The 25,275-nt window shown below is 46.5% G+C and overlaps 10 protein-coding genes across 10 annotated transcripts; 6 read left to right on the forward strand and 4 right to left on the reverse strand.

The window, feature by feature from the left end:
- Positions 1–1,693: 1,693 nt before the first annotated feature.
- Positions 1,694–2,585, forward strand: POJ06DRAFT_296615 (uncharacterized protein; the record flags this gene model as incomplete). Its single annotated transcript, XM_056190555.1, has 2 exons — positions 1,694–1,744; positions 2,132–2,585. The coding sequence occupies 2 exons, from the start codon at positions 1,694–1,696 to the stop codon at positions 2,438–2,440; spliced, it is 360 nt and encodes a 119-aa protein (XP_056042321.1). The 3' UTR covers positions 2,441–2,585.
- Positions 2,586–3,806: 1,221 nt separating this feature from the next.
- On the reverse strand, positions 3,807–5,319 carry POJ06DRAFT_292528 (uncharacterized protein; the record flags this gene model as incomplete). Its single annotated transcript, XM_056190399.1, has 4 exons — positions 3,807–4,462; positions 4,518–5,112; positions 5,167–5,192; positions 5,215–5,319. The coding sequence occupies 4 exons, from the start codon at positions 5,317–5,319 to the stop codon at positions 4,253–4,255; spliced, it is 936 nt and encodes a 311-aa protein (XP_056042322.1). The 3' UTR covers positions 3,807–4,252.
- Positions 5,320–6,356: 1,037 nt separating this feature from the next.
- POJ06DRAFT_302743 (uncharacterized protein) lies at positions 6,357–6,805 on the reverse strand (the record flags this gene model as incomplete). Its single annotated transcript, XM_056190774.1, has 1 exon — positions 6,357–6,805. The coding sequence occupies exon 1, from the start codon at positions 6,690–6,692 to the stop codon at positions 6,357–6,359; it is 336 nt and encodes a 111-aa protein (XP_056042323.1). The 5' UTR covers positions 6,693–6,805.
- Positions 6,806–9,178: 2,373 nt separating this feature from the next.
- POJ06DRAFT_302744 (uncharacterized protein) lies at positions 9,179–10,179 on the forward strand (the record flags this gene model as incomplete). The annotated part of the gene is made up of 4 exons (XM_056190775.1): positions 9,179–9,253; positions 9,309–9,602; positions 9,710–9,821; positions 9,875–10,179. 4 exons carry the CDS (start codon positions 9,179–9,181, stop codon positions 10,177–10,179), a joined length of 786 nt encoding a protein of 261 aa, XP_056042324.1.
- Positions 10,180–10,260: 81 nt separating this feature from the next.
- Positions 10,261–10,590, forward strand: POJ06DRAFT_258239 (uncharacterized protein; the record flags this gene model as incomplete). The annotated part of the gene is made up of 2 exons (XM_056188245.1): positions 10,261–10,284; positions 10,313–10,590. Coding segments are annotated over 2 exons (228 nt in total), but the record flags the coding sequence as incomplete, so codon positions are not given.
- Positions 10,591–11,377: 787 nt separating this feature from the next.
- POJ06DRAFT_239733 (uncharacterized protein) lies at positions 11,378–12,625 on the reverse strand (the record flags this gene model as incomplete). Its single annotated transcript, XM_056186053.1, has 5 exons — positions 11,378–11,446; positions 11,490–11,693; positions 11,754–12,092; positions 12,116–12,323; positions 12,384–12,625. 5 exons carry the CDS (start codon positions 12,623–12,625, stop codon positions 11,378–11,380), a joined length of 1,062 nt encoding a protein of 353 aa, XP_056042326.1.
- A 401-nt stretch (positions 12,626–13,026) lies between these two features.
- On the forward strand, positions 13,027–14,171 carry POJ06DRAFT_277273 (uncharacterized protein). The gene is made up of 3 exons (XM_056189707.1): positions 13,027–13,111; positions 13,172–13,774; positions 13,833–14,171. Exons 2-3 carry the CDS (start codon positions 13,385–13,387, stop codon positions 14,049–14,051), a joined length of 609 nt encoding a protein of 202 aa, XP_056042327.1. The 5' UTR covers positions 13,027–13,111; positions 13,172–13,384; the 3' UTR covers positions 14,052–14,171.
- A 1,454-nt stretch (positions 14,172–15,625) lies between these two features.
- Positions 15,626–16,950, forward strand: POJ06DRAFT_258242 (thioredoxin-like protein). Its single transcript, XM_056188246.1, has one exon. The coding sequence runs from the start codon at positions 15,893–15,895 to the stop codon at positions 16,541–16,543; it is 651 nt and encodes a 216-aa protein (XP_056042328.1). The 5' UTR covers positions 15,626–15,892; the 3' UTR covers positions 16,544–16,950.
- A 411-nt stretch (positions 16,951–17,361) lies between these two features.
- Positions 17,362–19,830, reverse strand: POJ06DRAFT_258244 (uncharacterized protein). Its single transcript, XM_056188247.1, has one exon. The coding sequence runs from the start codon at positions 19,609–19,611 to the stop codon at positions 17,509–17,511; it is 2,103 nt and encodes a 700-aa protein (XP_056042329.1). The 5' UTR covers positions 19,612–19,830; the 3' UTR covers positions 17,362–17,508.
- Positions 19,831–21,170: 1,340 nt separating this feature from the next.
- Positions 21,171–23,806, forward strand: POJ06DRAFT_282757 (uncharacterized protein; the record flags this gene model as incomplete). The annotated part of the gene is given in 9 exon segments (XM_056190054.1): positions 21,171–21,362; positions 21,389–21,614; positions 21,669–21,690; positions 22,022–22,268; positions 22,303–22,502; positions 22,567–22,625; positions 22,649–22,848; positions 23,089–23,487; positions 23,507–23,806. The coding sequence occupies 9 exon segments, from the start codon at positions 21,171–21,173 to the stop codon at positions 23,804–23,806; spliced, it is 1,845 nt and encodes a 614-aa protein (XP_056042330.1).
- Positions 23,807–25,275: the final 1,469 nt, after the last annotated feature.

Raw genomic sequence — 25,275 nt, forward strand, 5'->3', positions numbered from 1 at the left:
CGACCTAGTCTCCCTACCTCTATCCTATACTCGTGGTGTCCAGGAAAGGGCAAGCGGGGATCTCGGTTGACAATCCGGCTTATAGACACAATCTATGTCTGTGGCACAGCCTGCGGGCCGTCCATCAGCACCTCAGCGGTAAGCAAAGTCCTAAAGGCTTCGATTCGATTGAAAACGCCAGGAGCTCCATCCGATTATCTGCATTGCCGCATTATCTCCGTTTCCTTTCTGAATAGTCAGATTGGATCCTGTCAAAAGGACATACCAAACTGTGTACTTCAGAACAAGCAGGAAATATACGCTCCATGATAAAGAGGCATCTTTTACGACATCCCATCTTGCCTAAATTTGTTTACGACAATACGACTGTCCCACAAAGTCTTATTTTTGAAACATACGAAGATATTCACGCATCTTCCGTAAGAGAAATGCTTGACTATTGTAAGTCCATAGGTCAACCGAAGTTGTTCAGATATTTTTGGAATAATTGGTACAGGCCGGAATATAGAGGTATTGGTCTGTGTGGGAGACCAGGCTCCAATACCACAATTCCTATTTCACGAACGACGATGCGACTTGAAAGTCATTGGCGCATCCTTAAAAAGGATTACGCCTCGCGTTTCCTTAAGCCGCGGCTCGATGTACTTTGCTACATCATAATTACAGGTCTCGTCAGCTCGCGCATTTCATCTGCCCCTGCAAATCCAGTCGGGACGCGAGAAGCCAAGCAGTTATAAAGGCTTTGTGCAAATTATGGCGACAGTGTGCCGCGGCGGTCGGTGACAGCACAATACTCAAACGCGTCGATATTTACCATACCGACAAGGACAAATGGGTGTGCAGTTGCCCACCGTTTGTGTTAAATTCGAGATATATCTGCAAGCATTTTAGTATCTTTCTATTCGACGCCGCACGCTGATGAGAATGGTCAGAAGTCGTCTCCTGAGGGTCTCGTGGTGAGCCGCACTGCCGATGGTCCGGAAGGTCGGAGTGGCTCGAGCATGATGATGTCAGCTCACCACCGAGCAGACGCGCGCTTCATAAGGCGCGTCCTCCCGGCTACGGGTATCGGCTGAAGAATAGTTTTACCTTCGGTTCTTTTGGTTAATTTGTAATTATTGATTGTCATTGCGCTTTGGTTTATTGATTGATTAATAATTTCGATTTGTAATTGCGGAAGTGAGTTGTCCGCCGGAGAATTGTATAAAAGGCAGGTTTTAAACCTGTTCTCCGGCATAGTTGATATTCTAAAATATATTGGCATAAGCCACAAGCTTTCTTGTCCATATAGTATTCGATGTGAACTCTCACAGAATGGGAAGTTCATCATCCGACCACCACCGGCATCTAATCCTGAGCTATTTCAGGAGCGTTGGCCGCTAGTCCAGTTCAGTGAGCATGAACTTAGTGGACGAGATACTATCAGTTGGGGCGTTGAATTGAGCGACTGCACTGATGACGAAACCTGTTGAAATATCAACTATATACTCAATAGAGTAATATAGGTGCACATAAGGAAAGTAACACTCTGCGAGACCAGAGTATAACTCGGCACTGCAAAGACAGATCTGACGATCGAAGCTTTGCTGATGGCCTGCGGCTAAACCTTGAAGAGACTCGTGAGAAAGCACGAGTTATGAAGCCTATTGAACGGTTTACTTTGAACCACACTTGAGCCGCACCATCATAAACAATGACCGAGACAAATTCTGCAGAACGATGGGATAATACAGTTACTATCAAGGTCTCATGATAATGCGCTCTTGGACATGAGACTCCATTTCTTTTTTGACTGACGTCAGCAAGAGTTTGATGATTGATTATCGTTACCCGATACATTGCGTGGTAACATCACCTGCTGAAGTAATTGAAAATCATTACTAGTTAAAGATCAGCAGTTATGACATGAATTGTCAAATGATCAATCATCGGTGACGTTCAAATTTGGGTCACAGAAAGGCTATTTCTAGAGTGCAAATTCTTGTATATTTAAAGACCTCTTAATTCCCTTGGGACCGGATGATCAAGAAGATCAACGGATCGCCACAAACCCCTTCATTGTTATCAACTTCCACTTGCTCACATAACATTTAACATCGCAATAGAAACCCACTCACTGACGTATGCAGAGGAATTGGCGTCACTGGAGCTTCTACCAACCGAAAATACGGATTGCACTGAAGAGGATGATGAAGAAGCGATGGAACTTCTTAAGGTACTGCATTGGGCATCGGGAGAACAATGCAAGTTCAATCCGAGAATTCAACGGGATAGATGTTCCTTCATCTCGAATAAGAAAAAGTTCTTGGCCCAATTCAAGAGACCGTATGGAGAAGCTCTGGGAGGTTCCCGATCAGGAGCCGACCAAACAATGAGAAAAGCCCCAAAGCCGTACTTCTACATGCGTCCCCAAAACCAATCTAGGCTGTCTACGCAGTGATATTGAGATCAGATATCGCGCTCAATTATTTACAGGAGGATGGATGTGTGCTATTTGTGCTAACATAGCTTTGAGAGAGACACACGAAACGAGCAGATTAAATTTCGAAAAGCTTAATATGAAGTTCCCTGGTAGGGTTGCACACGAATGACGAATATACGCAATTCGAATGCGAATATTTGGATGTCTCATGCTTACGAATGCGAATGCGAATAAAAATATATTATTCGCAATATTCGCACATATAAGCTACAATGATTTAAGAATACATTAAATACCTTCTTCGTTGCCACATATTCCTCAACAAATCAAGCTTCACACATATAAAATATAACAATGTAAGAAATACATTAAAGACCTTCCTCGTTGCCGTACATATCCCTTAACAGAACAAGCTTCCTCATGGTGTCCGCACTTAGGGAGTGTCTGCGTAGGTCCAGCAAATCCCTTCCGGTATTGAACAGCCTCTCAACTGCAACTTCTGACGAAGGAATGGCTAGATAGTCTCTAGCCGCGGCTGCCATCCGCGGGAACTCGATTCGGTGCATCCTCCACCAGTCGAACAGCCCAGTAGTCACTGACTCATTTACCACCACGACCGCGCTGTTGAAGTAATGTTCAATATCCGACAAGTTTCCGGTGTGCGGTTGCACCTTTTGCAACACCCGCGCTTCAATACTGTGGCCAACCACGGCCGATTCTCCAGAAGTAAACAGATTTTCCGCGCTCAAGGGGTAATCGCTGTGAAGGGCATCCTTTAAGATGTTAACAATATTACCAGCAGTTTCTGCACCCAGTTCCTTCTCAAGCAGCCGTGCTTTAAATCGCGGATCAAGCACTAAGGCAATGCAAAACGCGTCCTGCGCATCCATGAAAGTATAATATTTCTTATTTTTTTTAGGCCAGCTGACACAGCTTGAGCAACATCTAGATCAAGACCAGAGAACTCCTCTTGCCGCGAAGCAGCATCGTCCAGCATGTCTTGCAACTCATAATATATAGGTATTGCCAGACTAATCTGCGGCTCCCGCTTCGAAACCGTCACTGTAAATTCCTCAAATTTAGCCAGAATAGTCGCGATTTGTTGCAAACAGTGCCAGTCGTGGGCAGTAAATTGTGGAAATAATAATAAGTTAAGCGCCAGTAGTGAACTGGCTAGATAATATGACACGCGATCAATACCTATCGCCGCGGCGGCTGCCTGCGCTTATCCAAGACCTGAATTGTACGAGTATCATTAGACACATTTTGCCACAAAGTTCCTTGCAAGTTCCGTAGGGCAAATTACTCTATTCGGGGAATTCCTCCGCGCCTACCTCCCAGTCAGGCAAGCGATATCGTTAAGGACCGGGCAGAATTCCCTTGCGTTAACGCTATTAGTGGACGTTTTGTTGTAACATGTTATTTTGATTTCAGATTGATAAACGCAAATGTGGTAACGCCATTATGATTTCACATGTTACCAGGTACAGTTGCGGCACTAGTGCAAGCACTATAAAACGAGTGATGTATTGCACCCTAACCCTGCCTTATCCACTCCACGCCCGGAAAATCAGCCTAAAATATAGTTATCTCAACAGACAATGACATATGGTCAATAAGTGATGCAGATGGCAGGACTGGCCGATTAGCTAATGCTGCAACGCAGAACGGCTGACAGCTCGACAGGACAAGACAGAACTGCTCCAATATGAAACACAGGAGCCCAAAGCAAGACAAACCAAAAATCACAACTAACACATGCCACCAACAAAGACGAGCAGCCAAATCCAACATCACAAGACAGGCCTACAACGCCATTCAAATGCAACTTCACTTCGTAATGAGAAAGTGATTGAATCGTGTTGTCGCGGTGGCACGGGCTGCCGATTCAATGGCACCCTGCAAGAACGCCATATCAAGACAAATAGGTTCTGCTTGCGCAGCGCCAACCTCGTCATCTGGCGTAAACAGGTCGCCAAGAATGAGGCCGGTATCAAGACTGTGGTCCTGCATTACCATCAGTCCGTTCTGCGCTATAAGCTATTGAATTAATTAAGTACTGCAATATGCTCGATGGCATAGCCTTGTTACTCACATATCTCAGAGGCTCTTCGTTATCTGAATCACTGTTGAAGACTTCGATGAACGCCTCAGCCACTGTCCCGCACCAATCATGATCTCCGTACCGATATGGCCCAAGTGAGTGGTCACGCTGCACCTGCTGCATTGCATGATCGAACGCTGGACGGTCGTTGACCGAATACGCATCGGCATCTGTGGGATTTCTGAAACTTGGACTCTCCTTGAACCATAAGAAAACAACAGTACGGCAGTGGATTCGGTTCAACCAGACGTCGACGTCTGCTCTCAGCTGTTGGTACGTTTCTGAGACACCGGTCTCAATGATGAGAGTCAATTCTTGGCGGCCGGTACTGGAGTTATTATACCAGAATCCCCCATCTGGAGTCTTCGTAGACCCCTCCCCTAGATCATCGAGGGAGCTAATTGTAGACTCTCCAATCGGAATAATGCGTCTGAGTAGCTCTTGCTTGTTGTGCCGAAGAAGTGCATCTCGAACGCTATCACTGATAGCCGTTTGTAATGAGGCCGCTGATGCACCATGCAGACCTGTTGGAATCGTATAAATGGTGACTCTGGAGTCGGCGCCAGAGTAATCCACACGCGGATATCTATAAGGTTCGTCAGATCAACCGCAATAGCTTTATTTGTCATTGGCAATATACTTTGCGTCGCCGTAGAGGGCGTGTGCCTGCGCTTCAAGGGCTCTGAACGACTGGTATGACAGGGCGTATATCAAGTCTCCTTTCAGGTTCGTTGTCTTCAAGAAAATTCAGTGCGCGCTGATATGAAGCTTCTTCGTCATCAACCCAAGCCATTTTCGAGGACACGGGATTTTGTAATTCAAATCAATGAGCCGCAGTTTCTCGTGTCCGGGTCCGGGTCTTTCCTTTATATTTCCCCTTGGCAGCTTGTGCAGTCACCTCATCAGATGCAGGACTTCGGGCACGTGCCATGGCGATCGCTGCTGTAATTAGAGGACTTACTCGCGACCTAGATGTGTCCTCACCATAGTAGACACTCATATTGAAGCACACACTAACGAAATAACGATGGAGGTGGCTGGCTCTGTGCTTGGTAGGCGAAGAGGTCAAGTTTGGGTAAGGCGGGGAGCAAAATGTCGGTTATTGATTTCAAAGATGACTGCCATTTCGAGTCAACATTTTTTATAATTTGGAGATTCATGGCGAGTAGACTGACCATTCCTCTTTGGGACTAGTATAAAGTACACCTCGGTATCAAAACTCGAAGTGAATGTTCACCGCCGCTCTGTCACCTAGCCATGTATGTTTGCGGCACTCCCACAGAGTAGAGTTGGTGCATGCGCGGCTTCTCACGTCGCACTTCTCTCACACAAAATCGGCTGTGAGATCCACCCGCGAGCCCGGCCCTAAGCCAGCAATTAACAACGACACAAAGCCCAAACTCAGTGTCATCTTCAGGACACCACAGGTCCCTTACGTCCAGCCGAATCATTTCCAGCCAGCAGCATCGTAGAACTGGTTCACTACGGTTAATGATACAAGCAAGAGCATGAACTTGTTAAATTATGTACTAAACGACCTGTCTTATGTATACATACGCTCTAACGCTCACTTGTTATCAACTCATGAATCATTTGTTGACAAATTTATTAGCAGTTGTACAATAATTTGTGATATTTGATATATCCTGGTTTCAAGCCTGGAACTGGCAGCCCAATTAGAGGTGGATACGATTCGCGATTAATCGTTATTCGTATTCGTAAAGTCCAATACGATTACTATACGAGTCCATGTAAAATTTTACGATTAACTATACGAGCGCTGATCTTGGTTACTCGCAAAAAATCCTATAGTTAGGCAGGCGACTTTCATTATCTGCTCGAAATGCACACATAGAGGACAAACAAATAAATAGAAATAAATAGCACAAAATTACCATTCAGCTCCTCTTGAATAGTGATCTGCGAGTAAAGTAAGCTTCTCATGGTTCCAGACTCCATCGAATGCCGTCTTAACCCAAGCAAATCTCTTCCGTCACTAAATAATCTTTCAACAGCCACTTCAGAGGCTGGAATCGCAGTTAATCCCGTAGGGAATGACTGAGAGGTAATCTGGCTGATAGAATCCTCGTGTCCCACAATGCTCGACTGGGGCTTGTCATGCACGATATCCTCCATCGGCTCATCTCCTTCGTAAATCGTAACCATCCTTCAATGATAAATAATCAACCGCTTGCTTTCGTCGGGGTCGAGTCGGAGGATCCATATTTTCTAAGTTGGCAGCGAGCGGCAAAGGATAACTGACAGATCCAGATAGCTCGTTAGGGTTCTGCGTTCCACGCGTTGTCAGGGTAAATTTTTTCACGCTATACCTAAATAGGAATATGAATACTATACGACGATACGATTACGATACGATTTTGCGGTAGACTATACGGTTACTCTACGATTAAGGTCTCATTTTTGGATTAGCTTTACGATTAATATAAAATGTTGACGGTACCGTAATCGTATCCACCTCTAAGCCCAATTGAGTCAAACAAAACGCGTTTCGACGCGTCAAACTCGCGTTGAGATTTCATCCGGTAGACGCGCGCCGGGGCCACACTAGGTCGGAATTATTTAAGCAGAAGGCCAGAAGCCTGATAATTTCGCCTTATATTAGGGTTGCTCCGAATATTCGCATTTGCGAATATTATTCGGCGAATAATTAGGATTATTCGCACCATTTTGCGTTGCGAATAACGAATAACGAATAACGAATATTATTCGCAGGATGTCCGCGCATCGAATAAAATTGCGAATATTATTCGCCGAATATTCGTTATTCCCATATTTATTCGCAACCCCTGAAACCTTAAAGTGCTCATAGTTTATTACGGTTCCAACACAAGAAGAAGCAAATGCATTAAGGCACAAAACAACAAGCAAGTGAAAGGCGGAGGCATAAACTGCAAAACGAAAGATGCAAACCAGACGCACTGTAATATGTACCTGGTAGAAAACAACCTCTCACTAGGTCACAGAGCAAGAAAAGTGCGCAGCTCGCTATTTCTCCTTACATAGGGGCATCCCCTCAGCATTAGATGGGAATATTCGCCGAATAAATTACGAATATTATTCGCACTGCTCAGGATTTGCGAATAAAATTGCGAATATTATTGGCAGCGGTTCGGACTTGCGAATACGAATACGAATAATGCCGATTACTGCGAATATTCGTATTCGGAGCAGCCCTACCTTATATTATCCCATTTTATCGCTTACTTTATTGACACATTGATATCCCATATTAATCTTTGTATGAGATGCTCCACGTTCCGCGTTCGTTCAAAAAAATCCCCGCGTCATGCCTGACCCTTACTTCGACGGCGTAATGGTGAAGCGGACCAAGAAGGCCATACGAGATCAGGCGCAAGCGGTCGCGAAGCTTAGGAAAAGATTAGATTCAGCTCGACGTAAGCGACGTAAAGTATATGAAGAAAGGACGAAATAGGGCAGCACGAAGCAGCGAGTGAACTGCCCAATTTTGGTGCCGACGACGACGGTTGGATTGACGCACGAGCAGACTCACCGCCACCACCACTCAAGGTAGCTCTGACAAGTTTTCTTTAATAGAATAACACTAATAATAATACGCATCCCACAGACTATGAGACAACTGCTTAATTAGAATAGCGACAAACCACACCCCGTGGAGGTAGTGCACACTTATCACTGAGAAGACCAACAGCGAAGCCCGCCAAGCCAGTCGACAGAAATATCACTGCAAAATCAAGGACGAGTATAAAAAGTACAATTACAAATTCCACCAGTTGGCAGCAATGGCATCCTCCTCCTTGACTTCGATGGTAAATATATCATCCGCTCACTGACACAGAATATTATGTACTCATGCACTCTTGTAGAGATGAAGTACGAGACCATTCAAGAACAAAGACTTCACCTACGATTCTCCATCTCATCCGACGTGGGTATTGGTCACATACTTGTCACTGTCCTGGCGTTGCTTTCTCGATACGAATGCTCGCGGCCTATCATGCCCAGGTTGTATCTGGGGTGACGTCGGCTGAGAGCTTCGCGAAAGGCTTCGGGGTGCGCCTGAGAGAGAATATCTTGTGAATGAGCTCCCGAAGTTGGCCCAACCTTTTCGCGATGCTTATAATCGCTGGGTAATTTTGTGAGTCGAGACTTTCTGGACCGTGCGGGAGTGGGAATCCCGTGCCCGGAGATATACCGCTTGCGTACCAAGCGTTCGTCATCTTTGACGAAGTCTGGTCAAGGGAGTGTTGGGGCCTTGTGAAGAACGATTTTGAAGCGTATGTCCGCACCCGAGACCCTTGCGATCAGCAGGTCCCGGGTCGCCTACCTCGGTATTTGGTTGGCGGTGCCGTGGATTCTGGCCCACGTGCTCGAAGCTTTTCACGACGTTGTGAGGAATGAACAGTGTATGACAGGTTTATTTGTTCCCGTTCGCACGATTAGAATCATAACGGGTATACAGGTTTCGACGATCGCCCAAACTTTATTGCTTCCCGCCTGACATATCGGAGCATGAGCCGCTGGGAACCTATCAGTTGATGATTGTAGGTTAGTGTTAGGATGCTGACCCGACTGCAAGGACCCGAGAATTTCTATCCGAGACGCGCGGATACTGCACCCGCACGATCCCGGTTTGGCAGTGTGCGGAAGTGATGTTTGATGCCATAACTAATCAGATTGCTGCCGGCGAGCCGTGGATTGAGCTCAGACAGCTACTGACCGAACAGGTCGGTATGGAGCAACTTGCGAAATGCGTTGCTGGGGTGCTCGCTGATATTCCAGCTGAAGCGGAGAACTCGTGCCTCCGATGGCGAAGAAGATGCTCCTGGATCGATCCGTCTCTTCAACTGCACCGAGGAGGCGTTAGGTTATGCATTGGGCAAACCTTCGAATTCGTGTGCACGTCACTTCAACGTCACGAAGGAAACTACCGACCGCCGTGCCTTCGATGAGCGTGGTATTTTAGGGGCCGTGTGCAGACACGGTCACATAATCCGCTTTCGAAACTGGTTCGCCACTGGTGAACCTGCCAAAGGGATTGCGTGGTTACTCAAATGCATCCATTGGATACCCCTGGTGTTAAACGTTGGGCTCTAACATATGCCGTGGCTTGTGCAATGGACATCCGCTTTTAAGGCCAGTATGCGGAGGATGGCTCGTCGAATATTGCTAACATTAGATAGACATTCGTTTTGAACAAGGGAATGACTCATAGGGGACAATCGTCGGCTATCTTCGTCCGACGTTTCTTCTATGAATATCAGGTTTTTGATAATGCAGTGTCAAGCCGCGATCGTAAGTCCCGGTGATGCTCTTATTTCATCCGGATGCTAACAGACCCACAATAGGGATTATATCTGTACCACAGGGTACTGACGCGCTACCCTGCCGTGCTAGTGAGTACCTTCAAGAGCTGCGATCACCTCGCAGTTCCGATCCGTGGGAAAACGTAGCTGCCGAAGTTGACATGGACTTGGGGATGGAAGACGACGTGGACGGTGCTCGGAGAAGCGGGCTAGAAGATTCGTTCAATGACGATCTTAACTTTGGCAGCGTCGATAGTGATGACGACGAGTTGTCGGAGACAGAGGTTGCGGAGATAGTGGACGCCGCAGATGATGAAGTAGCGGAGCTAATGGACGACGAGGTCTAATGGTGTAAACAGACGTATTGAAAGCGATTCGTTCAATTATTTGTAAGATTAGAATATTTTTGTGGCATTTCCGTGGGTTGGAATGGACAGTGCCGCGCTTGCGGTGTGCGGTGTGCGGTGTGCGGCGTGCGGCGTGCGGCGTGCGGCGTGCGGGGAAGCGGCGAGGGCGATCGTGTTGGGGGGTGGGTTGTTGGTTGGTGCCCCTCGTCGGGTGGTGTGTTCTTTGTTGGTCTCTTGCTCGTACGTCGTTGTCTTGGTTTTTTTGGTATCTTGCTTGCGTTGCCCGTTTGTTGTCTTGGGGTTTGCGTGCTTTTGCGTGTGTTCTACGTGTACATAAGTTAGTAGACGCCTGACAAAGCATAAAAGGAGGGGTTTGTCCTCGCTGTCAGGTCAAGCACGAAGTCTTGTATTTGTTTATTTAAGTCTGCATTCTAGTCCAGTCAGTCACTCCTCGAGTCCGTGCTCTCGAGTCTTGCCCCGTTACATCGTGGAAGCCATGCCGACTCTCACGTCACTAAAGATGTCGAAGATTTGACCTACTTGTGGCGGCTACTAGTGAGTGGAGGGCCGCCAATATCCAGGAGTTTAGCCCTAGTCTCCCCGAGGAATCGAACCTGCAGTGTTCTCGCAGTCAGAAACCATCACGCTCACCAATTGTTCACCTTACGGCTGTTGGCCATCCAGGAGGAGCCATCCGGAAACACCTCAGATTTTGCTCATTTGTTGTCTACCGTACGATCTTTATTAAAGGGAAAGCATAACCAATTTATATCGTCTCAATAGATTACGTTCGACAACTGGATCCAAATCCAGCTAGTTCAGGGAAGATCCGAATCGGAAGCACGTCATGCAAATGGAGACAATGTTCGACATGGGATAAATGGACATGAGATGTGCCCAAAAGCTTACTAGGAAAACGCACAAGGATTGTTGCGAGCACAGAGACCACCATCAGGGAGCAACTAATGAGAAGGCTACCGCAAGGCACAGACAATATTTCGTATCAAAAGATATAGATTTTTATTATTGGGTCAGGTCAGCAGGAGATAGAGCCACTCAACTGTAGTCATCCCTGGTAATCTATCCTTAATGTTCTTTCATCCTTATTGTAATCAACAGCTACTTACAGTACCGGGAAATAAACGTAACTCAACAGGAACGAGGCAACAGAAATATCCCGAATAATGCATTTGAGAGGTTAAGCATATCTGAGTTTCGACGGTCGGTACGAGCCATAACCATCAACAACGCCGAAGACAAAAACAGTCTATACCACCGAAAACAGCAAGCAGTCAATGACTTTGACGAACCCATCCAACAAAGCGTTCTACAGCAAACTCGATTGCCCCCTCGCGTAGCGCTGCCAGAAAAGTGTCCCAGTCAAAGAAGTCGACTGGTAAACCCCTTGTTGCTCTACTCGATAGAACTACATCCGGTATGAGGTCGCTAAGACAAATGTGCCAGGCGTTTCTAGGCTCCGTCTGACTGACATCCACGCCATCTTTAATCAGCTGCTATAGCACATATGTAGGATCGCACATAGCTCCAAGATTTCCGATAGCAATTGAACTTACAACACGAGATGTCTGTAATTTGTCATTCGTATCAAGCCGTACTTCTTCAATAAACTGGTCTGCGACTCTGTCAAACCAAGTGTGGCTATTGTAAATAAACGGACCAAGAAGCTGCCTATTATCCCTCGAATTGCGGAAGTATCGCCGCATGTACCGTTGCTGTCGCATATGCTTCTCAATGAACTTGTACGGCCGAGCAGGGGGCTTGTATCGCCGCCACTCCTTGACCACGATGAGGATAACAATCTGGCATCCAAAGTCACGCAACCAAGTCTCCGCTTTTTGCAGTAAACTCTTATATGATTGGGAGACGCCAACTTCCAGGATCAACTCAGGGATCTAGAATGTACCCCATACTTGACGCCATTATCTGGTTTAAAAGTACTGTCTAAAGTATCTGAAGTGATACTTGGAGTGTGGACTGCCTTCAATTGGCTAATGAATGTCGAATCAAACTCGAAGTCTTTTAACATCGCATGCGCCTTTTTCACAACCATATCTATGAAGGCCCTGGCCGCGTGCTCATGCAGAGCACTCTCGGGGTCAGAGATTCTCAAGATTCGGTTTTCTCTGTCATAATAGAGTAGCAATCTCTACTAAACGTCAATCAAGGATTTCTCGATATTATACCTGATGATATACACTGTATCACGTGCGTCATTCGAGAACTCGACTCTTAGGCTTGCAAATTCGTCCGGACTGAGCTCGACTTGTAGCTTCCCTTCTTCCATGGAGAGGATAAACTCACGTGCTCGACGCATGCGAGTTTCATCGGCTGGGATCTGTGTAGCACGTCCTGTCGACGTGGCACCCTGACGCAGGTAGTTGCGTCCAGTGGGGACTTTCTGTCTCTCGCGTAAATAGTAAGTCATATTCTTTAACATGAATGATCAGGCTGGTCCACTAGTAAGGAATGGCCAAGTGTCGTGATACATCTGACGTGAAGTATTAATTCGGCCCGAAAAGCCTGCAGCCGCAGCGCCGAAATATGTAAAGGGTTTCGGGCTCGCAGCCTCTGGAGATCAGCACATATCAGTCACTCTTGCCCTTCGACACATTTTCGACAATGTGGGCGGCCACGTGACTCCTTGATCTCGTTCTCCGTCACTTCGCTGATCATAAAATGTAGCCGTCAATTGGTTGTCCGTGACCACTTGCGTATTAATTCTGCACTAAATTAGTCTATCATGATCAAGGGCTTCAATGACTGTGATGCAAGAAGCAGAAAAACATCGTCTTCAACGCGCCCGAGAGTTCATCCTCAGATGTGAATCGAACAGAGAGCTACAAATTAACGTTACTTACGCCTCCTACAAAAAGTTGCATAAAGAGTTCCTCGAGAAAGACTTCTATTATCCGTACGTGTTACCGCAGCTCGCGAAAATATTTGTTGTGCGAGCGAGTCTGATGCAATATAGCTGCCACCTGGATTACGACTACAACGAGGGAATTCTCACGATAATTAATCCTAGAGGTCGTGTATGCGCATTCGCATGCGAATCTCTCGCTGACCTTGCTTAGTTGCTTTAACTCGCGCGAGAGTAATCCTGACAAGTGAAGGATTGCCTGATGAGGTCGTTGGTTCCTTGCACCGGCTAGGCAATCCTACGATTCATTCATTGGAGCCTAATATGGACATGCGAACTGATGCATCGATTTTTAGTAGAACGGATCCGTTGGTGCCGAGAATTGTGTTTGTCGGCGGGGTGTCGTTGGAGTACCCGTACTTGTGGGAAAAGGCGCGGAAGTTGTTGACGGGTATTCGGTGCAAGACTGTTTTTCTGGTTTCTTTTAGAGAGAAGAATGAATTTACTAGCCCTACTCCAGCACTGCGTCTTACGGTTGCTGAGCAGAGAGGCTTTTGTGAAAGGATGAAGAAGGCGTTTATGAGCACCTCCAAGTACCAGTTTGACCCGTTGGTGTTTGGTGGCCACATTTGGTATGACCAGCTACAAGAAGTTTTTGTAGAACTTGTCAGGCGTGGTTCCAGTGAACCTGATGGTCTTGAAAGCTCCCGTGAGGTAAGCAAATATCTGCTGATGGCAGTCATTGATAATATGTCATATTAACTATATGTGGTATCTCGTACGCGATGGATTGGACGTCAGCGCGTCAGTTCCAAGGGCAATAGGGGCCCTCCGTATCGGAGATTTCGTCCCGAAGGTCTCCGTCAGAAGTTTGGCGATTCGGATCATTCCTGTAGATTTTTTTGACAGGGAGGTGCTCATGGAAGAAATATGGGGCGCCAGGATTGGCGAGGCTCTCGACCGTTTTTGGGCATCTGCAGTTACTGTGTGAGTCGTAGACGCTTTAGTCGGCCATTTCGGCAGTGCGTGGTGTTATCTTTTGGTGTGAGCGTTTGTGTTATGAGTCACTTAAATCGCAGTATCTTTGCGCTGCCATTTCGGCAGTGTCGGTCGCTTTCGACTTCATTCTGTGTACATTACTGATGGTATGGTGTTATTTGCACATACTTCGCGCCTATGAAGTAATATATTGCAAAATATTGACGATCTTGCAGTCTTCGAGACTGGTAGTTGTCGACCGACCATTTCATTCACGTCCACGGAACGCAATACTTGATGCCATGGCTGGTTGACAAAACAGTCAGATGAAAAACTCTGGCGCGACTTGCCTTCAGAGTCTTAAATGTCGTCAAAAATGACTGGGGAGGCTTCTCACAAATCACATGAGGCTTGTCGAGTCTGTTAGAGATCTTGTACTGAAAATTTTGCGTAGCAACTAGTGGATTTCACAGATTATGCCGATGATGTCCGAGCATTGTGTGAATTCGCCGCAAGTAGATGCCTCTATTACTGGGTGGTCTATTCAGCGTGTGAAGTAGTATGAGCCATATGGTAATACATATTACCATATATGATAACATATCATACGGGTTTCATATGATATGATACGAGTTTGGACGAACCCGTATGATATGATATGATATGGCTCCAGATGATAACAGCTGATGAGTAGCATTGAGGTGTTCGTTTGCTTGTTTTTTTTTGTTTTCTTCTGGTTTTTAGGCTTTATGCCTTTGCCTTTATTTTGTGCTTGGTGTTCGCTAGAATAAAAATATTGTAAACGTATTCAAGGCCCAAAGACCAGTTGGACTAAGATATTCTTACACGTCTTACACTAACGAAGAAAAAGGGGAGCTTATTTCAGTCCGACGCAACTGGAACATGTACGTGACCGTTCGGACCGTAAATTGAATAAATTGACCACGTGATTTATATGATCATATATATTACCATAACTATATGATATCATATCATATCAGTCTCATATGATACGGGTTAAAGGGTTTGCTCAAATTCGTATGATATACGTATTGATTTGACAAAATGAAGTCAGATATGGTAATACCACACTACTTTACACACTGGTTAGAAATATAGAAGAATATATACTTATGTAACGCGACCAAAGAGCAAACAAGGATCCTGGCCTGGCTTCGTACTGGCCAAGATACAAGAAGCAACACGTAAGGTTAGTCAAACAGAACACGTGTAGATCGTATGCCTCTGGACGATCAATCTTCAATCGCTAAGCCGACGAACCAGTTTGACACTTGACAGTGTTGCCGGACGGCTTCCTTGAAAACCGCACCCAGTCGTCAAGCACTAACCCTAATCCCATGATTGTCTTCGCAGGCATCACGCAACGCTATTTAGCGCGTACATAATTAGTCGCGTGGCGAGAAGAGACGGCATCGCCCATCGCAAGGACGACAGTCAGAGAGGCGAACTGGCTGTCTCTGGGTTGTGTCGATGAATGCTGTGCCAGCGTTCTGGTCGTTAGTAAGGAGCGCACCGGGCGAACTCGGACGGCTCGGAAGAGATGTGCGAGTTGCCGTCCGAGTTCGTCCGAGTTCGTCCGAGCTAGTCCGAATTGGTGCGAATTGGTACGAGTTTGGACGGCCTCAGCCATTAATAAGCTGATTGCTCATATTCACATCTCCGATGGCAAAAAGTAGACATATAAATAGGACGAAAGATGTAGTGGAATGAATTTAACATGCAACAATTCAATAAGCATTTAAGAATTCGGATCGATCAAAACAGACTTCCGATATCTTCCTTCAAACAAGTTCAAATAGTTAAGGCCTAACAATATCGATACCAACATCAACAATGGCCCAACAAGCTCAACTTTCTGCCATTCTTGAGAACTTCGACAAGAATGGCCCTGAGCCCGTGAAGGCAATTATCAACAAGGCGAGGAGCGACTTCATAGAATCATTCGATCCCGATGCTGCCATCCAAGTCGGCGACGCTCTCCCCGAATTCCGTCTCAGCGACGCCGTCGGCACCGAACGCAGTAGCACAGAGCTCCTCTCTAACGGACCACTGCTGATCGCTTTCTATCGTGGCGAATGGTGTCCCTTCTGCAACATCGCTCTTGTCGGGTTTCAAAAGATCTTGGACGAGATCAAAGCCAAGGGCGTCACTTTCGTGGCAATTAGCCCTGAGCTGCCCAATCAGTCACTGAGCACTGCTGAGAAACATGATCTCGAGTTTCCCGTTCTTTCGGACGTGGGGAACAAATATGCCAAGCAGCTTGGGATTCTCTTTCAGCAGCCAGATTCCTTGAGATCGGTTTTCGAGCAGTTCGGTAACCGTCTGGCGGAGCGCAATGGGGATGATTCATTCACCGTACCTGTACCAGCGACTATCTTGGTTGATAAGAACGGAGTGGTGAGGAATACTTTCATCGATCCGGATTACACGAAGAGAGTCGAGCCAGCGACGGTGCTGGAATGGATCAACAGTTTGAAGAATTGAGGTTGTGAACTTTGAAAGATGCTGAATATCAAATGTATCTTAACGATGCTGTAATATGGAGGCTATGCCTATTTTTGTTTAGATGTAACTGTCTTCAACTCTTTCCATGCACTAGATAATAACCATAATCCATATTGTTCACTGGATGCCAACAATTTTTTGTTTTAGATCGATTCTTCCTTCTCTTAATAACACTACCGTATCGTCCCAGAAGCATCTCCTAAATCCAGAGAATTCCTATTTAAAGCGCATAACCCTGCAAAATCGAATCATAATATAGACATATGCCTGACCACTCTGTGGCTCGAGGAACCAGGGTTGCAGTGTAACTCAAAGTAAAGGCATGTGTCAAGTGTTGAGGTCATGGCTTCGTGCTGTTATTACCAATGACATAATCCTTTGTTCCTTTCAATCATGGAGAAGAAAAGACAGCTTGAGAGCATGCACCTCAATGATGACAAGTTCAGAAGACAGGAGCTATCATGGCTTATTGGTAAGGCGCAGGAACTGGCTGCTGAAGATATAATTTAAATGGTCGGGGGAAAACGGCAGAGAGGCTGCTCACATGGTAGTACGGTATTTTTGCTCAAGAAGACTTCAAAATTGGCAGAGCATCTTAGGGGGGCTACTTCTGAGGGGACGGTGACAGTCATAGTGGGTCACCCCATACACTGAAGTCAACTACACTTACGCCATCTACATTTGAGGCGCCCGTTGGCACACTACATTCAAGTCTCGCTTATTAATATACCCTTACTCTACACAGACAAACATATGTAGTTGATGTAGTTGATTGGATCTCTGAATCATCAGCAACATTTAAAAATCGCTACTTTGTATGGAATTTCGACCGATCCGCTCGCTGGGACGATCCACTCGCTTGCCGATCACGTTATCTCGTAAAATGGACCGGCTATCCATATGTACGAATATAGTATATATACAAATATAGGAGGATTTTAATCCTAATTCTCATAACCAGCACCGTAAAACATCTGCATCCAGTCATAGTCACATCCAATATCATCCAATGACGTCCAATCAATTCCGAGCTCATCATCTGCAAACTGACTACCCCAGGAACCAGACCAACAAGCCGAACCAGAACCAGGTGTTGCCCCATTAATCCCAACTTCAATCGTACTGCACGAACTACCGTTAATCCGGTCAGGCGCCATAGTCGGCGACGATGTCTGTGATAAAGATGATGTCGTCGTCGTCTCTCGTCGTCTGGGCACAGATCGAACCTTGATCTTGCCGAACCACGGAATCACAGCTGTGTATTCTGCCGGTCCGACATCGATACCATGATGAGCCGTGTAGAGATACTCTAAAAGAGTCGCGGCTTGTTGCGCGACACTGCATTCGATGGCGCCCCGTAATTGGCGGAAGGTTTGAGTTAGATGTGTGATGATCTGCCAGTCGTCCTCATCCCTCCTAGTGTTGCGTGAGCCTGGCGGTGCAAGAAGATGTATAGTTATGACGAGCGCTGCATTAAAGGTAATAAAATCCATCAGATCACATATTACTAACGCTGATTTGCTGCTGTTTCGGAGTACTTCGTACGCAGACACCATGTTCCTACAGGCCTCGACAGCTATTTCACGACTCGCTTCGAACCTCAGGTCGTCAAAAGCCTTTAGCATGTTTGGGAGACGTAGTGTTTTCCGTAGCTGAAAGAAGTACATCTTGCACACTTGTCGAGCATATAGGGCGTCGAAAGACATATCCTTCTCAACCGGCATGACCGGCCACCACTCCTCGGGGAATAGAGTCGCGCAAGTCTGGATCTCTGTCTCAATGTCTTCAATGGGAGTATTCAGAAGACCCTGGTTGCGGTCACTGATATGCCCGGCAATACGATTGACGTGGTACATAATTCTGACTACAACTGGCGGATCCGGATCGATACTGGGCTGCGGATGAGAAACGGAGTAAGGAACTCCAAGGATCGAGGAAAGTTGTCGATCCATCTGCCAGGCTTGTGACCATAGTGACTGCTGAACGGGATCACGGCACTGGTACGACCGGTGTATGCCCAAGAGTAGAGCACAGTTGACCGCCCTCCGTACGGTGAACCACGCTCGCTGAGGCTTGCCCATGTTAGAACAGAGTTTCGTGTAGAGAAGCAGACATTCTAAGTGATCAAAACTTGCTACCGACTCTCCGACGCCTGCAAGAACGGCTTCTGCCGCCTCAATATAAACGTCGAAAAGAGTTTGCGGAGGTGCAGGTAGAAAGCTCTTTCGGTGCTGTATAGCGTCCGCAGCCACCTGCTGCAAACATAGCGCGAGCCACAGAATGCCCTTCACAATTTTGAGCGGCTGTCGTGATTCGAATGAATTGAGAATAAAGTCTTTGACCACCGCAGCGCCGCCATAGAATTGGCTACGATTTCCTTCGTCGTGGCCTGGAGGTTTTGTGGGCCATATGAACCAGTAGTTCGTGGTAGACTCGAGTATTAACAGCAAATCATCAATCCGCGGTAAGAGGGCTTTCAGTGCTGCTAGGTACTCGTTGGTTGGTAGTTGCTTTATCCGACGGATATGGTTGTCCCCGGTGCTATCGTCTGATTGAACATCTAGTGTTCGATTGAAAAGATCCACAAGAGGAGCCTGTTCCAGATTCTCCTCGGTACTCGACGGCGTGTCATAAATGGCAGATGGTGGCGTGTCCATAGTCGCTCTGGCAGACCCGGGTACGGGATCATGCCGTGGTGGTCCTGGACGCAATATTCCGATCGCATTATGCGGACCCATCTCGACACCAGTCAAAAGCTCGACCTGCTCTTTGTCTGGACCCCGCAACTGACGGACCACATTTTCCAGTTCTTGCAATCTATGTTGCATTCCCTCTAGACTTTCCGCTGGACTACCGGCATTGTTGGAGGAAGTAGAAGACGACGTCCGCGGTTGCTGAGCTCTGCATGGCATGTTGTGGGCAAAGCATTCTTCGCAGATTGAGCTCTGAGGAGAGAATATGCAGCGCACTTTGCGTCTGCGACATTCTGCGCAGCTGCGTGTTCCAAGGCGAATTCGTTTGGGTTGGTGGCTATTGCTGGCTGACATCTTGTCGATATTTCGGCATCAATTCAATCGATTCACCCCAACCGCGGCGAGTTCCGTGTCTGCAGCAGAATCTATTTGTGTTCCCCGATCTAATCTAATCGAGTCTGTAAAGCAGAATATGAAGCAATACACGTTGACAGAAGGAAATGAGCGCACAGGACGAACTCGGACGGCTCGGAAGACATCTCGGAAGAGATGTGCGAGTTCGTCCGAGCTAGTCCGAATTGGTGGCGAATTGGTACGCTCAGTCGAATCCCTCAGCGGTAGGTGCAGCGGTCGGTTCAACCTTTGACAAAATATAAGTCGACCCTAAACCACCGCGACCCGCAAGGATCGACTTTGTCGAAGTCTAAAAGATTCTTACGGTTACATATCGAAGCCAGATTCTTCGACTATGAAGGAACAAGTTTGCTCACGTGTTGGAATAACATAATAATGCAAAATCTGCTCTGCCGAAAATATGTATTTGCAGGGTGCGTAAATGCACTACCATCTAAGGGTGCGTTTGGATCCCAATTATTTTCCACAATGCTGAATTCCTTAGATGTCGTCTTCGGTCCTGAGGGCTATAAACGGCCGACGCAGCCGACGCTACAGACATGGCGCCGGTAACATGACCGTCATAAAATATACTGTTTTCATATAGATGTGACGTGTCCGTATTAACCATTATTATGCAAAGTTCATGCTTTCATCCATAGGGGTGGACACGAATGACGAATATGTTCGCATTCGTACGAATATTCGCAATTCGCATGCGAATAATTGGATCTTGCATGCTTACGAATGCGAATGCGAATAGAAAACAATTATTCGCAATTATTCGCAATATTCGCACATATTACTGGCACACCGGCACACACCCGCCACAAATGGCCCAGCGCATAACGCTACAAATAACCAAACCCGCACTTCCTCATTCGTCGCCGGAGTACATTTCCCTTAACAAAACAAGCTTCCTCATAGTGTCCTACTTTGTGAGTATCTACGAAGGCCCAGCATATCCCTGCCGCTATTGAACGGTCTCTCGACTGCCACTTCCGACGCGGGAATCGCCAGATAGTCTCTAGCTCTCACTTCGCTATACAGGTGGTGAGGTTTTGATTAAAATACATGTTAGTTTGATGCTATAGAACCAGGGGCCGTGTTCGTCAGGGTTTGGGTTTTTGAAGCCCTGCGAATATGCGAATATTATTATTCGCATTCGCATTCGCAGCTGACATTTTATTCGCTGCGAACAAAAATTTATTCTGCGAATTGCGAATGCGAATGCGAATAGAGAAAATTGTATTCGTGTCCACCCCTATTCATCCAGAGATCCAATCAACTACATCAACTACATATGTTTTGTCTGTGTAGGGTAGTGTATATTAATAAGCGAGACTTGATGTAGTGTATCAACGCGCGCCTCAAATGTAGATGGTGTAAGTGTAGTTGACTTCAGTGTATGGGGTGACCCACTATGACGCCAGGCTTCTTTATAACGGGTGACTTCCCGTGGACATTTTGACGCGACCAGACTACCAGACTCTTGCCCTCGGCAGTTGGGTTGGTACAGGATGGTAATAACTAGGCAACAAGTCTACAACGTGTGGCTCTCATCTATTAGAATACAATGGGAAAGAGATCCGATAAATGACTTCTTATCCGCCCAGCTTCTCATTGGAGAACAAGACGGCTATCAGCTAGTTGAAGGACTCCAAGAACCGGGCGTTTCACTAGCGTTCGTGACACCCTGCTTCAGTGATACAGTCAATTATGATCGGCTGAAAATGAGCGATATTTTGTCGACTCTACATTCAACACAAACAAGCATGGATATGAGCTTTATTGTGTTCTCACTGAGTACGACTTTGTTTCTTTGCCTCTGTCCTACCTTCTGCTGGATACCCGTGGTATTCGGGAGGAGGGCAAGAGAGGATCGAGATTGATAGCATGGTTTACTGCTCTGCGAGATGCCGGATTAAAGCCCAATGTTGTACACACAGATAAAGACTTTGCAGGTGCCTAGATTAATCTTTCGCTGAAAATGCTATGATTCTAATTACGCGAAATAGAGGTGACCGCCGCTAGTCTTGTGTAAGGGTTGGTGGGGGTTGCACTATATGTTACGTGGGGCTGGATGGCTTGTAACGATATATTTTAGAGTATTATCAATGAGGACTCGGACGGGGAACGAGCGTTTCTTATTACTCCTCCCTCGGCCCGGTCCGAGCCTCTACAACCAGTAAGCACTAAATAATTACAAAACAAATAAGCAAAACTTTTCGTATCCGCGGACGACGTGTCGGCCTCGAGTCGGTGGAGCCTAGGTGGAGCCTCCGTGGGGCCTCGGTGGGGCGCCAAGCGCCGAGACAGGAACGAAGGTACGAAACCTCAGGAGCGGTTCCTGACATCTTGCTTTCAAGAGAAACAACCCCGCGTACAAGCATCATCTGTGTCTGTGGCATAGCCTGCGAGCTATAGATCAGCATATCACTGGTAGAAAGAAAAATACTGGGGCTCACTCAGTTGAAAATGCTAAGAATTCCATCTGGAAAGGCGCTTTGCCAGAATACTTGCATTTCTTGTCCGATGAGTCAGAATGGATCTTGTCGAATGAGTCGGGCAAAAAATTATGCACTCGAGAGCAAGCGGCGAAACTTCGCGCTATGATTGTGCCATATTTTGAGGCACCCGCTACGGCCAAAGGTCGTCAACGACGGTGCAGAGCATCCACGAGCTCTTGTGTACGAAACGTATGAAGAAATTCATGCATCTTCTATCCATGAAATGCTTGACTACTGTCGTTCTATAGGCCAGCCGAAGATCTTCCGATGTTTCTGGATTAATTGGTACCGACCTGAATACGCCCAAGTTGGATCGCGGTCGCGGTGGGAGATTGCTTCAATGTAATTGAAGCCAGTCACTCGCCCGTCCTACCGAAAAATCCCTCCTGTGCTTCATCTATTACAGTGGGCGACGTGGGTCGGATGCCATAATCCCAACTTCGCGTACCGCGATGCGATTGGAAAGTCACTGGCGAATCCTTAAAAAGGATTATGTTTTCCGTTTATTAAGCCGCGACTTGACGTCCTTTGTTACGTACTGTTTATTGATCTTGTTCCTTCGCGTGTTCACTTGCGGTTAAGGGTCAAAGCGGGGCGCGAGGTGCCAAGCGCCTACAAAGACTTCGTTCAGGTATGGCGAAGGTGTGCACTTGCCATTGATTGTACAACTGTCCTCAAACCCGACGAAGTCTACCACGCGGACAAGGAAAAATGGCCGCCCGGCCGGAATTGTTTCAGGAACGTTTGCCCCTAATTAATTTCAGCGATGTCCAGCTTACTGGCTATGTAAGGATCTAGTGGGTGGGTTCCTACGAATCTTAGGGCCTCGCGCTGGGGCGGTACCAACTTGGCCAAAAGACCACGATAATCAATCTTAGAATTGATTATGGCCCACTGCGCATAGTATAGTGACCGCCACCACTGCTAGCTTGCCCGGTTTGTCTCCCCGGGTCGGTTTCCCCCATCTCTTTCTTTACTTGTCCGTCCTCGCTCCGGACGTGATGGTCCTCTCGGCTGGCGGGCTGGCTGGTTTGGGTGTCCTTGCCTACGGGCCCTGGCAGGCAGCTGGTGTTGTCGCCTTTGGTTTCCTTTTAGCGTTTTCTCCTTCCTTTCTTCGTTGTCTGTTTCGTTTTCCTCTTTTGTATATTTATCCGGTTCGTTTTCCTTTAGTTCCCTTGTTTTTCGCCGGTACATGTCTGTAATAGCTTGTAAAATAAACTGGCTTTTCAACCAAAAAAAAACTAGGGTCCTGACAGGTAGTGACGCTGTTATCAGTGCCGCTATTGACCAGAATGACTCTGTTGAGGATGAATCCTCCATCTCTAACGTATGCTGAGGAGTTGGAGTCGCTCCAGCTTCTGCCTACTGAACATTCTGAGCCGGCTGAAGAGAATGACGAGGAAGCAATGGAGGCCCTTCGGGTCTTTGGTTGGGCTATACAACAATGCGAATCAAATCCGCGCATGCAGCGCGCACTTAGTCGGTTCATTACGAATAAGGAAGCACTTATGGCTCAATACAGACGTCCATACGAAGAGACTCTTGGAATTTCTCGGTCCGTAGGTAAGAATACGATGAGAAAGGCACAGAAGTCTTACTTTCACATGTGTGGCCAGAACCAATCCCGAACACCCGGCAATGAATGAAATTTGGCATAACCGACATTGCATCAGTGGGCTATGCGGGTCTTATTCTACCAACATGATTGTCAAATTTTTCAAGTAAATTAAACTATAAAGACTTGTCTTGCAATTGTATGCAGCTCTGTCTCATTGAATTGAAGAACTTTGGGTACCCTTGGATTAACGGCCGAGATAAATATTTGGTGAGCTGGGGCATTTGCTTGTACTTGCAAATTAATACTTGTACTTCTAAGCTGCTAATAGAATTCAGGCTTGCATTTTTTTTATTTCTTTGATATGGTTTGTGTGGTTGTTGGAAAGCATTGAGATGTAAATATACAGTAGAGATCGTCGAAGAATTTCAAGGTTTAGTCTATTTTTACTAACCAAAGTTTCCTTGAAGGAGGTACCAAGTCCAGACAAATGGTACGATGGTGTTAGTCCAGGTGGGTTTTGTGTCGATCTATTAAGGAAGGTCTTCCTTACCGCCTCCACCAAAATATACCACAGGACCTACAGGGATGTTGAAAAGACAACTGTACCCTCATAGTAAGATAGTAAATGTGTACGCTCTTTGGTTTGCACTAGGGCTGCTCCGAATACGAATATTCGCTAATCGGCATTATTCGTATTCGTTATTCGCAAGTCCCAACCGCTGCGAATAATATTCGCAATTTTATTCGCAAATCCTGAGCAGTGCGAATAATATTCATAATTTATTTCGCCGAATATTCGCATCCATTCGTTATTCGCCGAATATTCGCATCTAATCACGTGCTCAGGGGATGCCCCCTAATAAATTTAATTCACAGTTTCAAGAGCCAATATGGCCTCTTACAGCCTTCCAGCTCAATGTGATGGAAGGAGAATTGATAACGAGCTGCGCACTTTTCTTGCTCTGTGACCTAGTGAGAGGTTGCTTTTACCACGTACATATTCAGTGCGTCAGTCTTGCGTTTTGTGGTTTGCCTCTTTCGTTTTGCGGTTTATGCCTCCACCATTCATTTGCTTGTCGTTTTGTGCCTTAATGCCTTTGCTTCTTCTTGTGTTGGAACCGTAATAAACTATGAGCACTTTAAGGTTTCAGGGGTTGCGAATAAATATGCGAATAACGAATATTCGGCGAATAATATTCGCAATTTTATTCGTTGCTCGGACATTCTGCGAATAATATTCGTTATTCGTTATTCGCAACGCAAAATGGTGCGAATAATTATTCGCCGAATAATATTCGCAAAATGCGAATATTCGGAGCAGCCCTAGTTTGCACAAGGCAAACGATAGTTACTCATGGAGTTCTGTACGTCATGATACTTGACACTAGTGATGGTGAGCCGACGGGCTGGATCTCACTTAGTGAGTGCGGGTTCAAGTGATAGTCGACTATCCTTATTAGAGTTTAGTGTACCCCTGACTCAGGTCCACATTTACCGCACCATCGTTCCTCAGGCGACGACGGCCTGTACGCGATGATCAAGATGATCAAGATGATT

Source organism: Lipomyces tetrasporus (assembly GCF_029532465.1).
Source record: "Lipomyces tetrasporus strain NRRL Y-64009 chromosome Unknown POJ06scaffold_8, whole genome shotgun sequence".
Taxonomy (NCBI): domain Eukaryota; kingdom Fungi; phylum Ascomycota; class Lipomycetes; order Lipomycetales; family Lipomycetaceae; genus Lipomyces; species Lipomyces tetrasporus.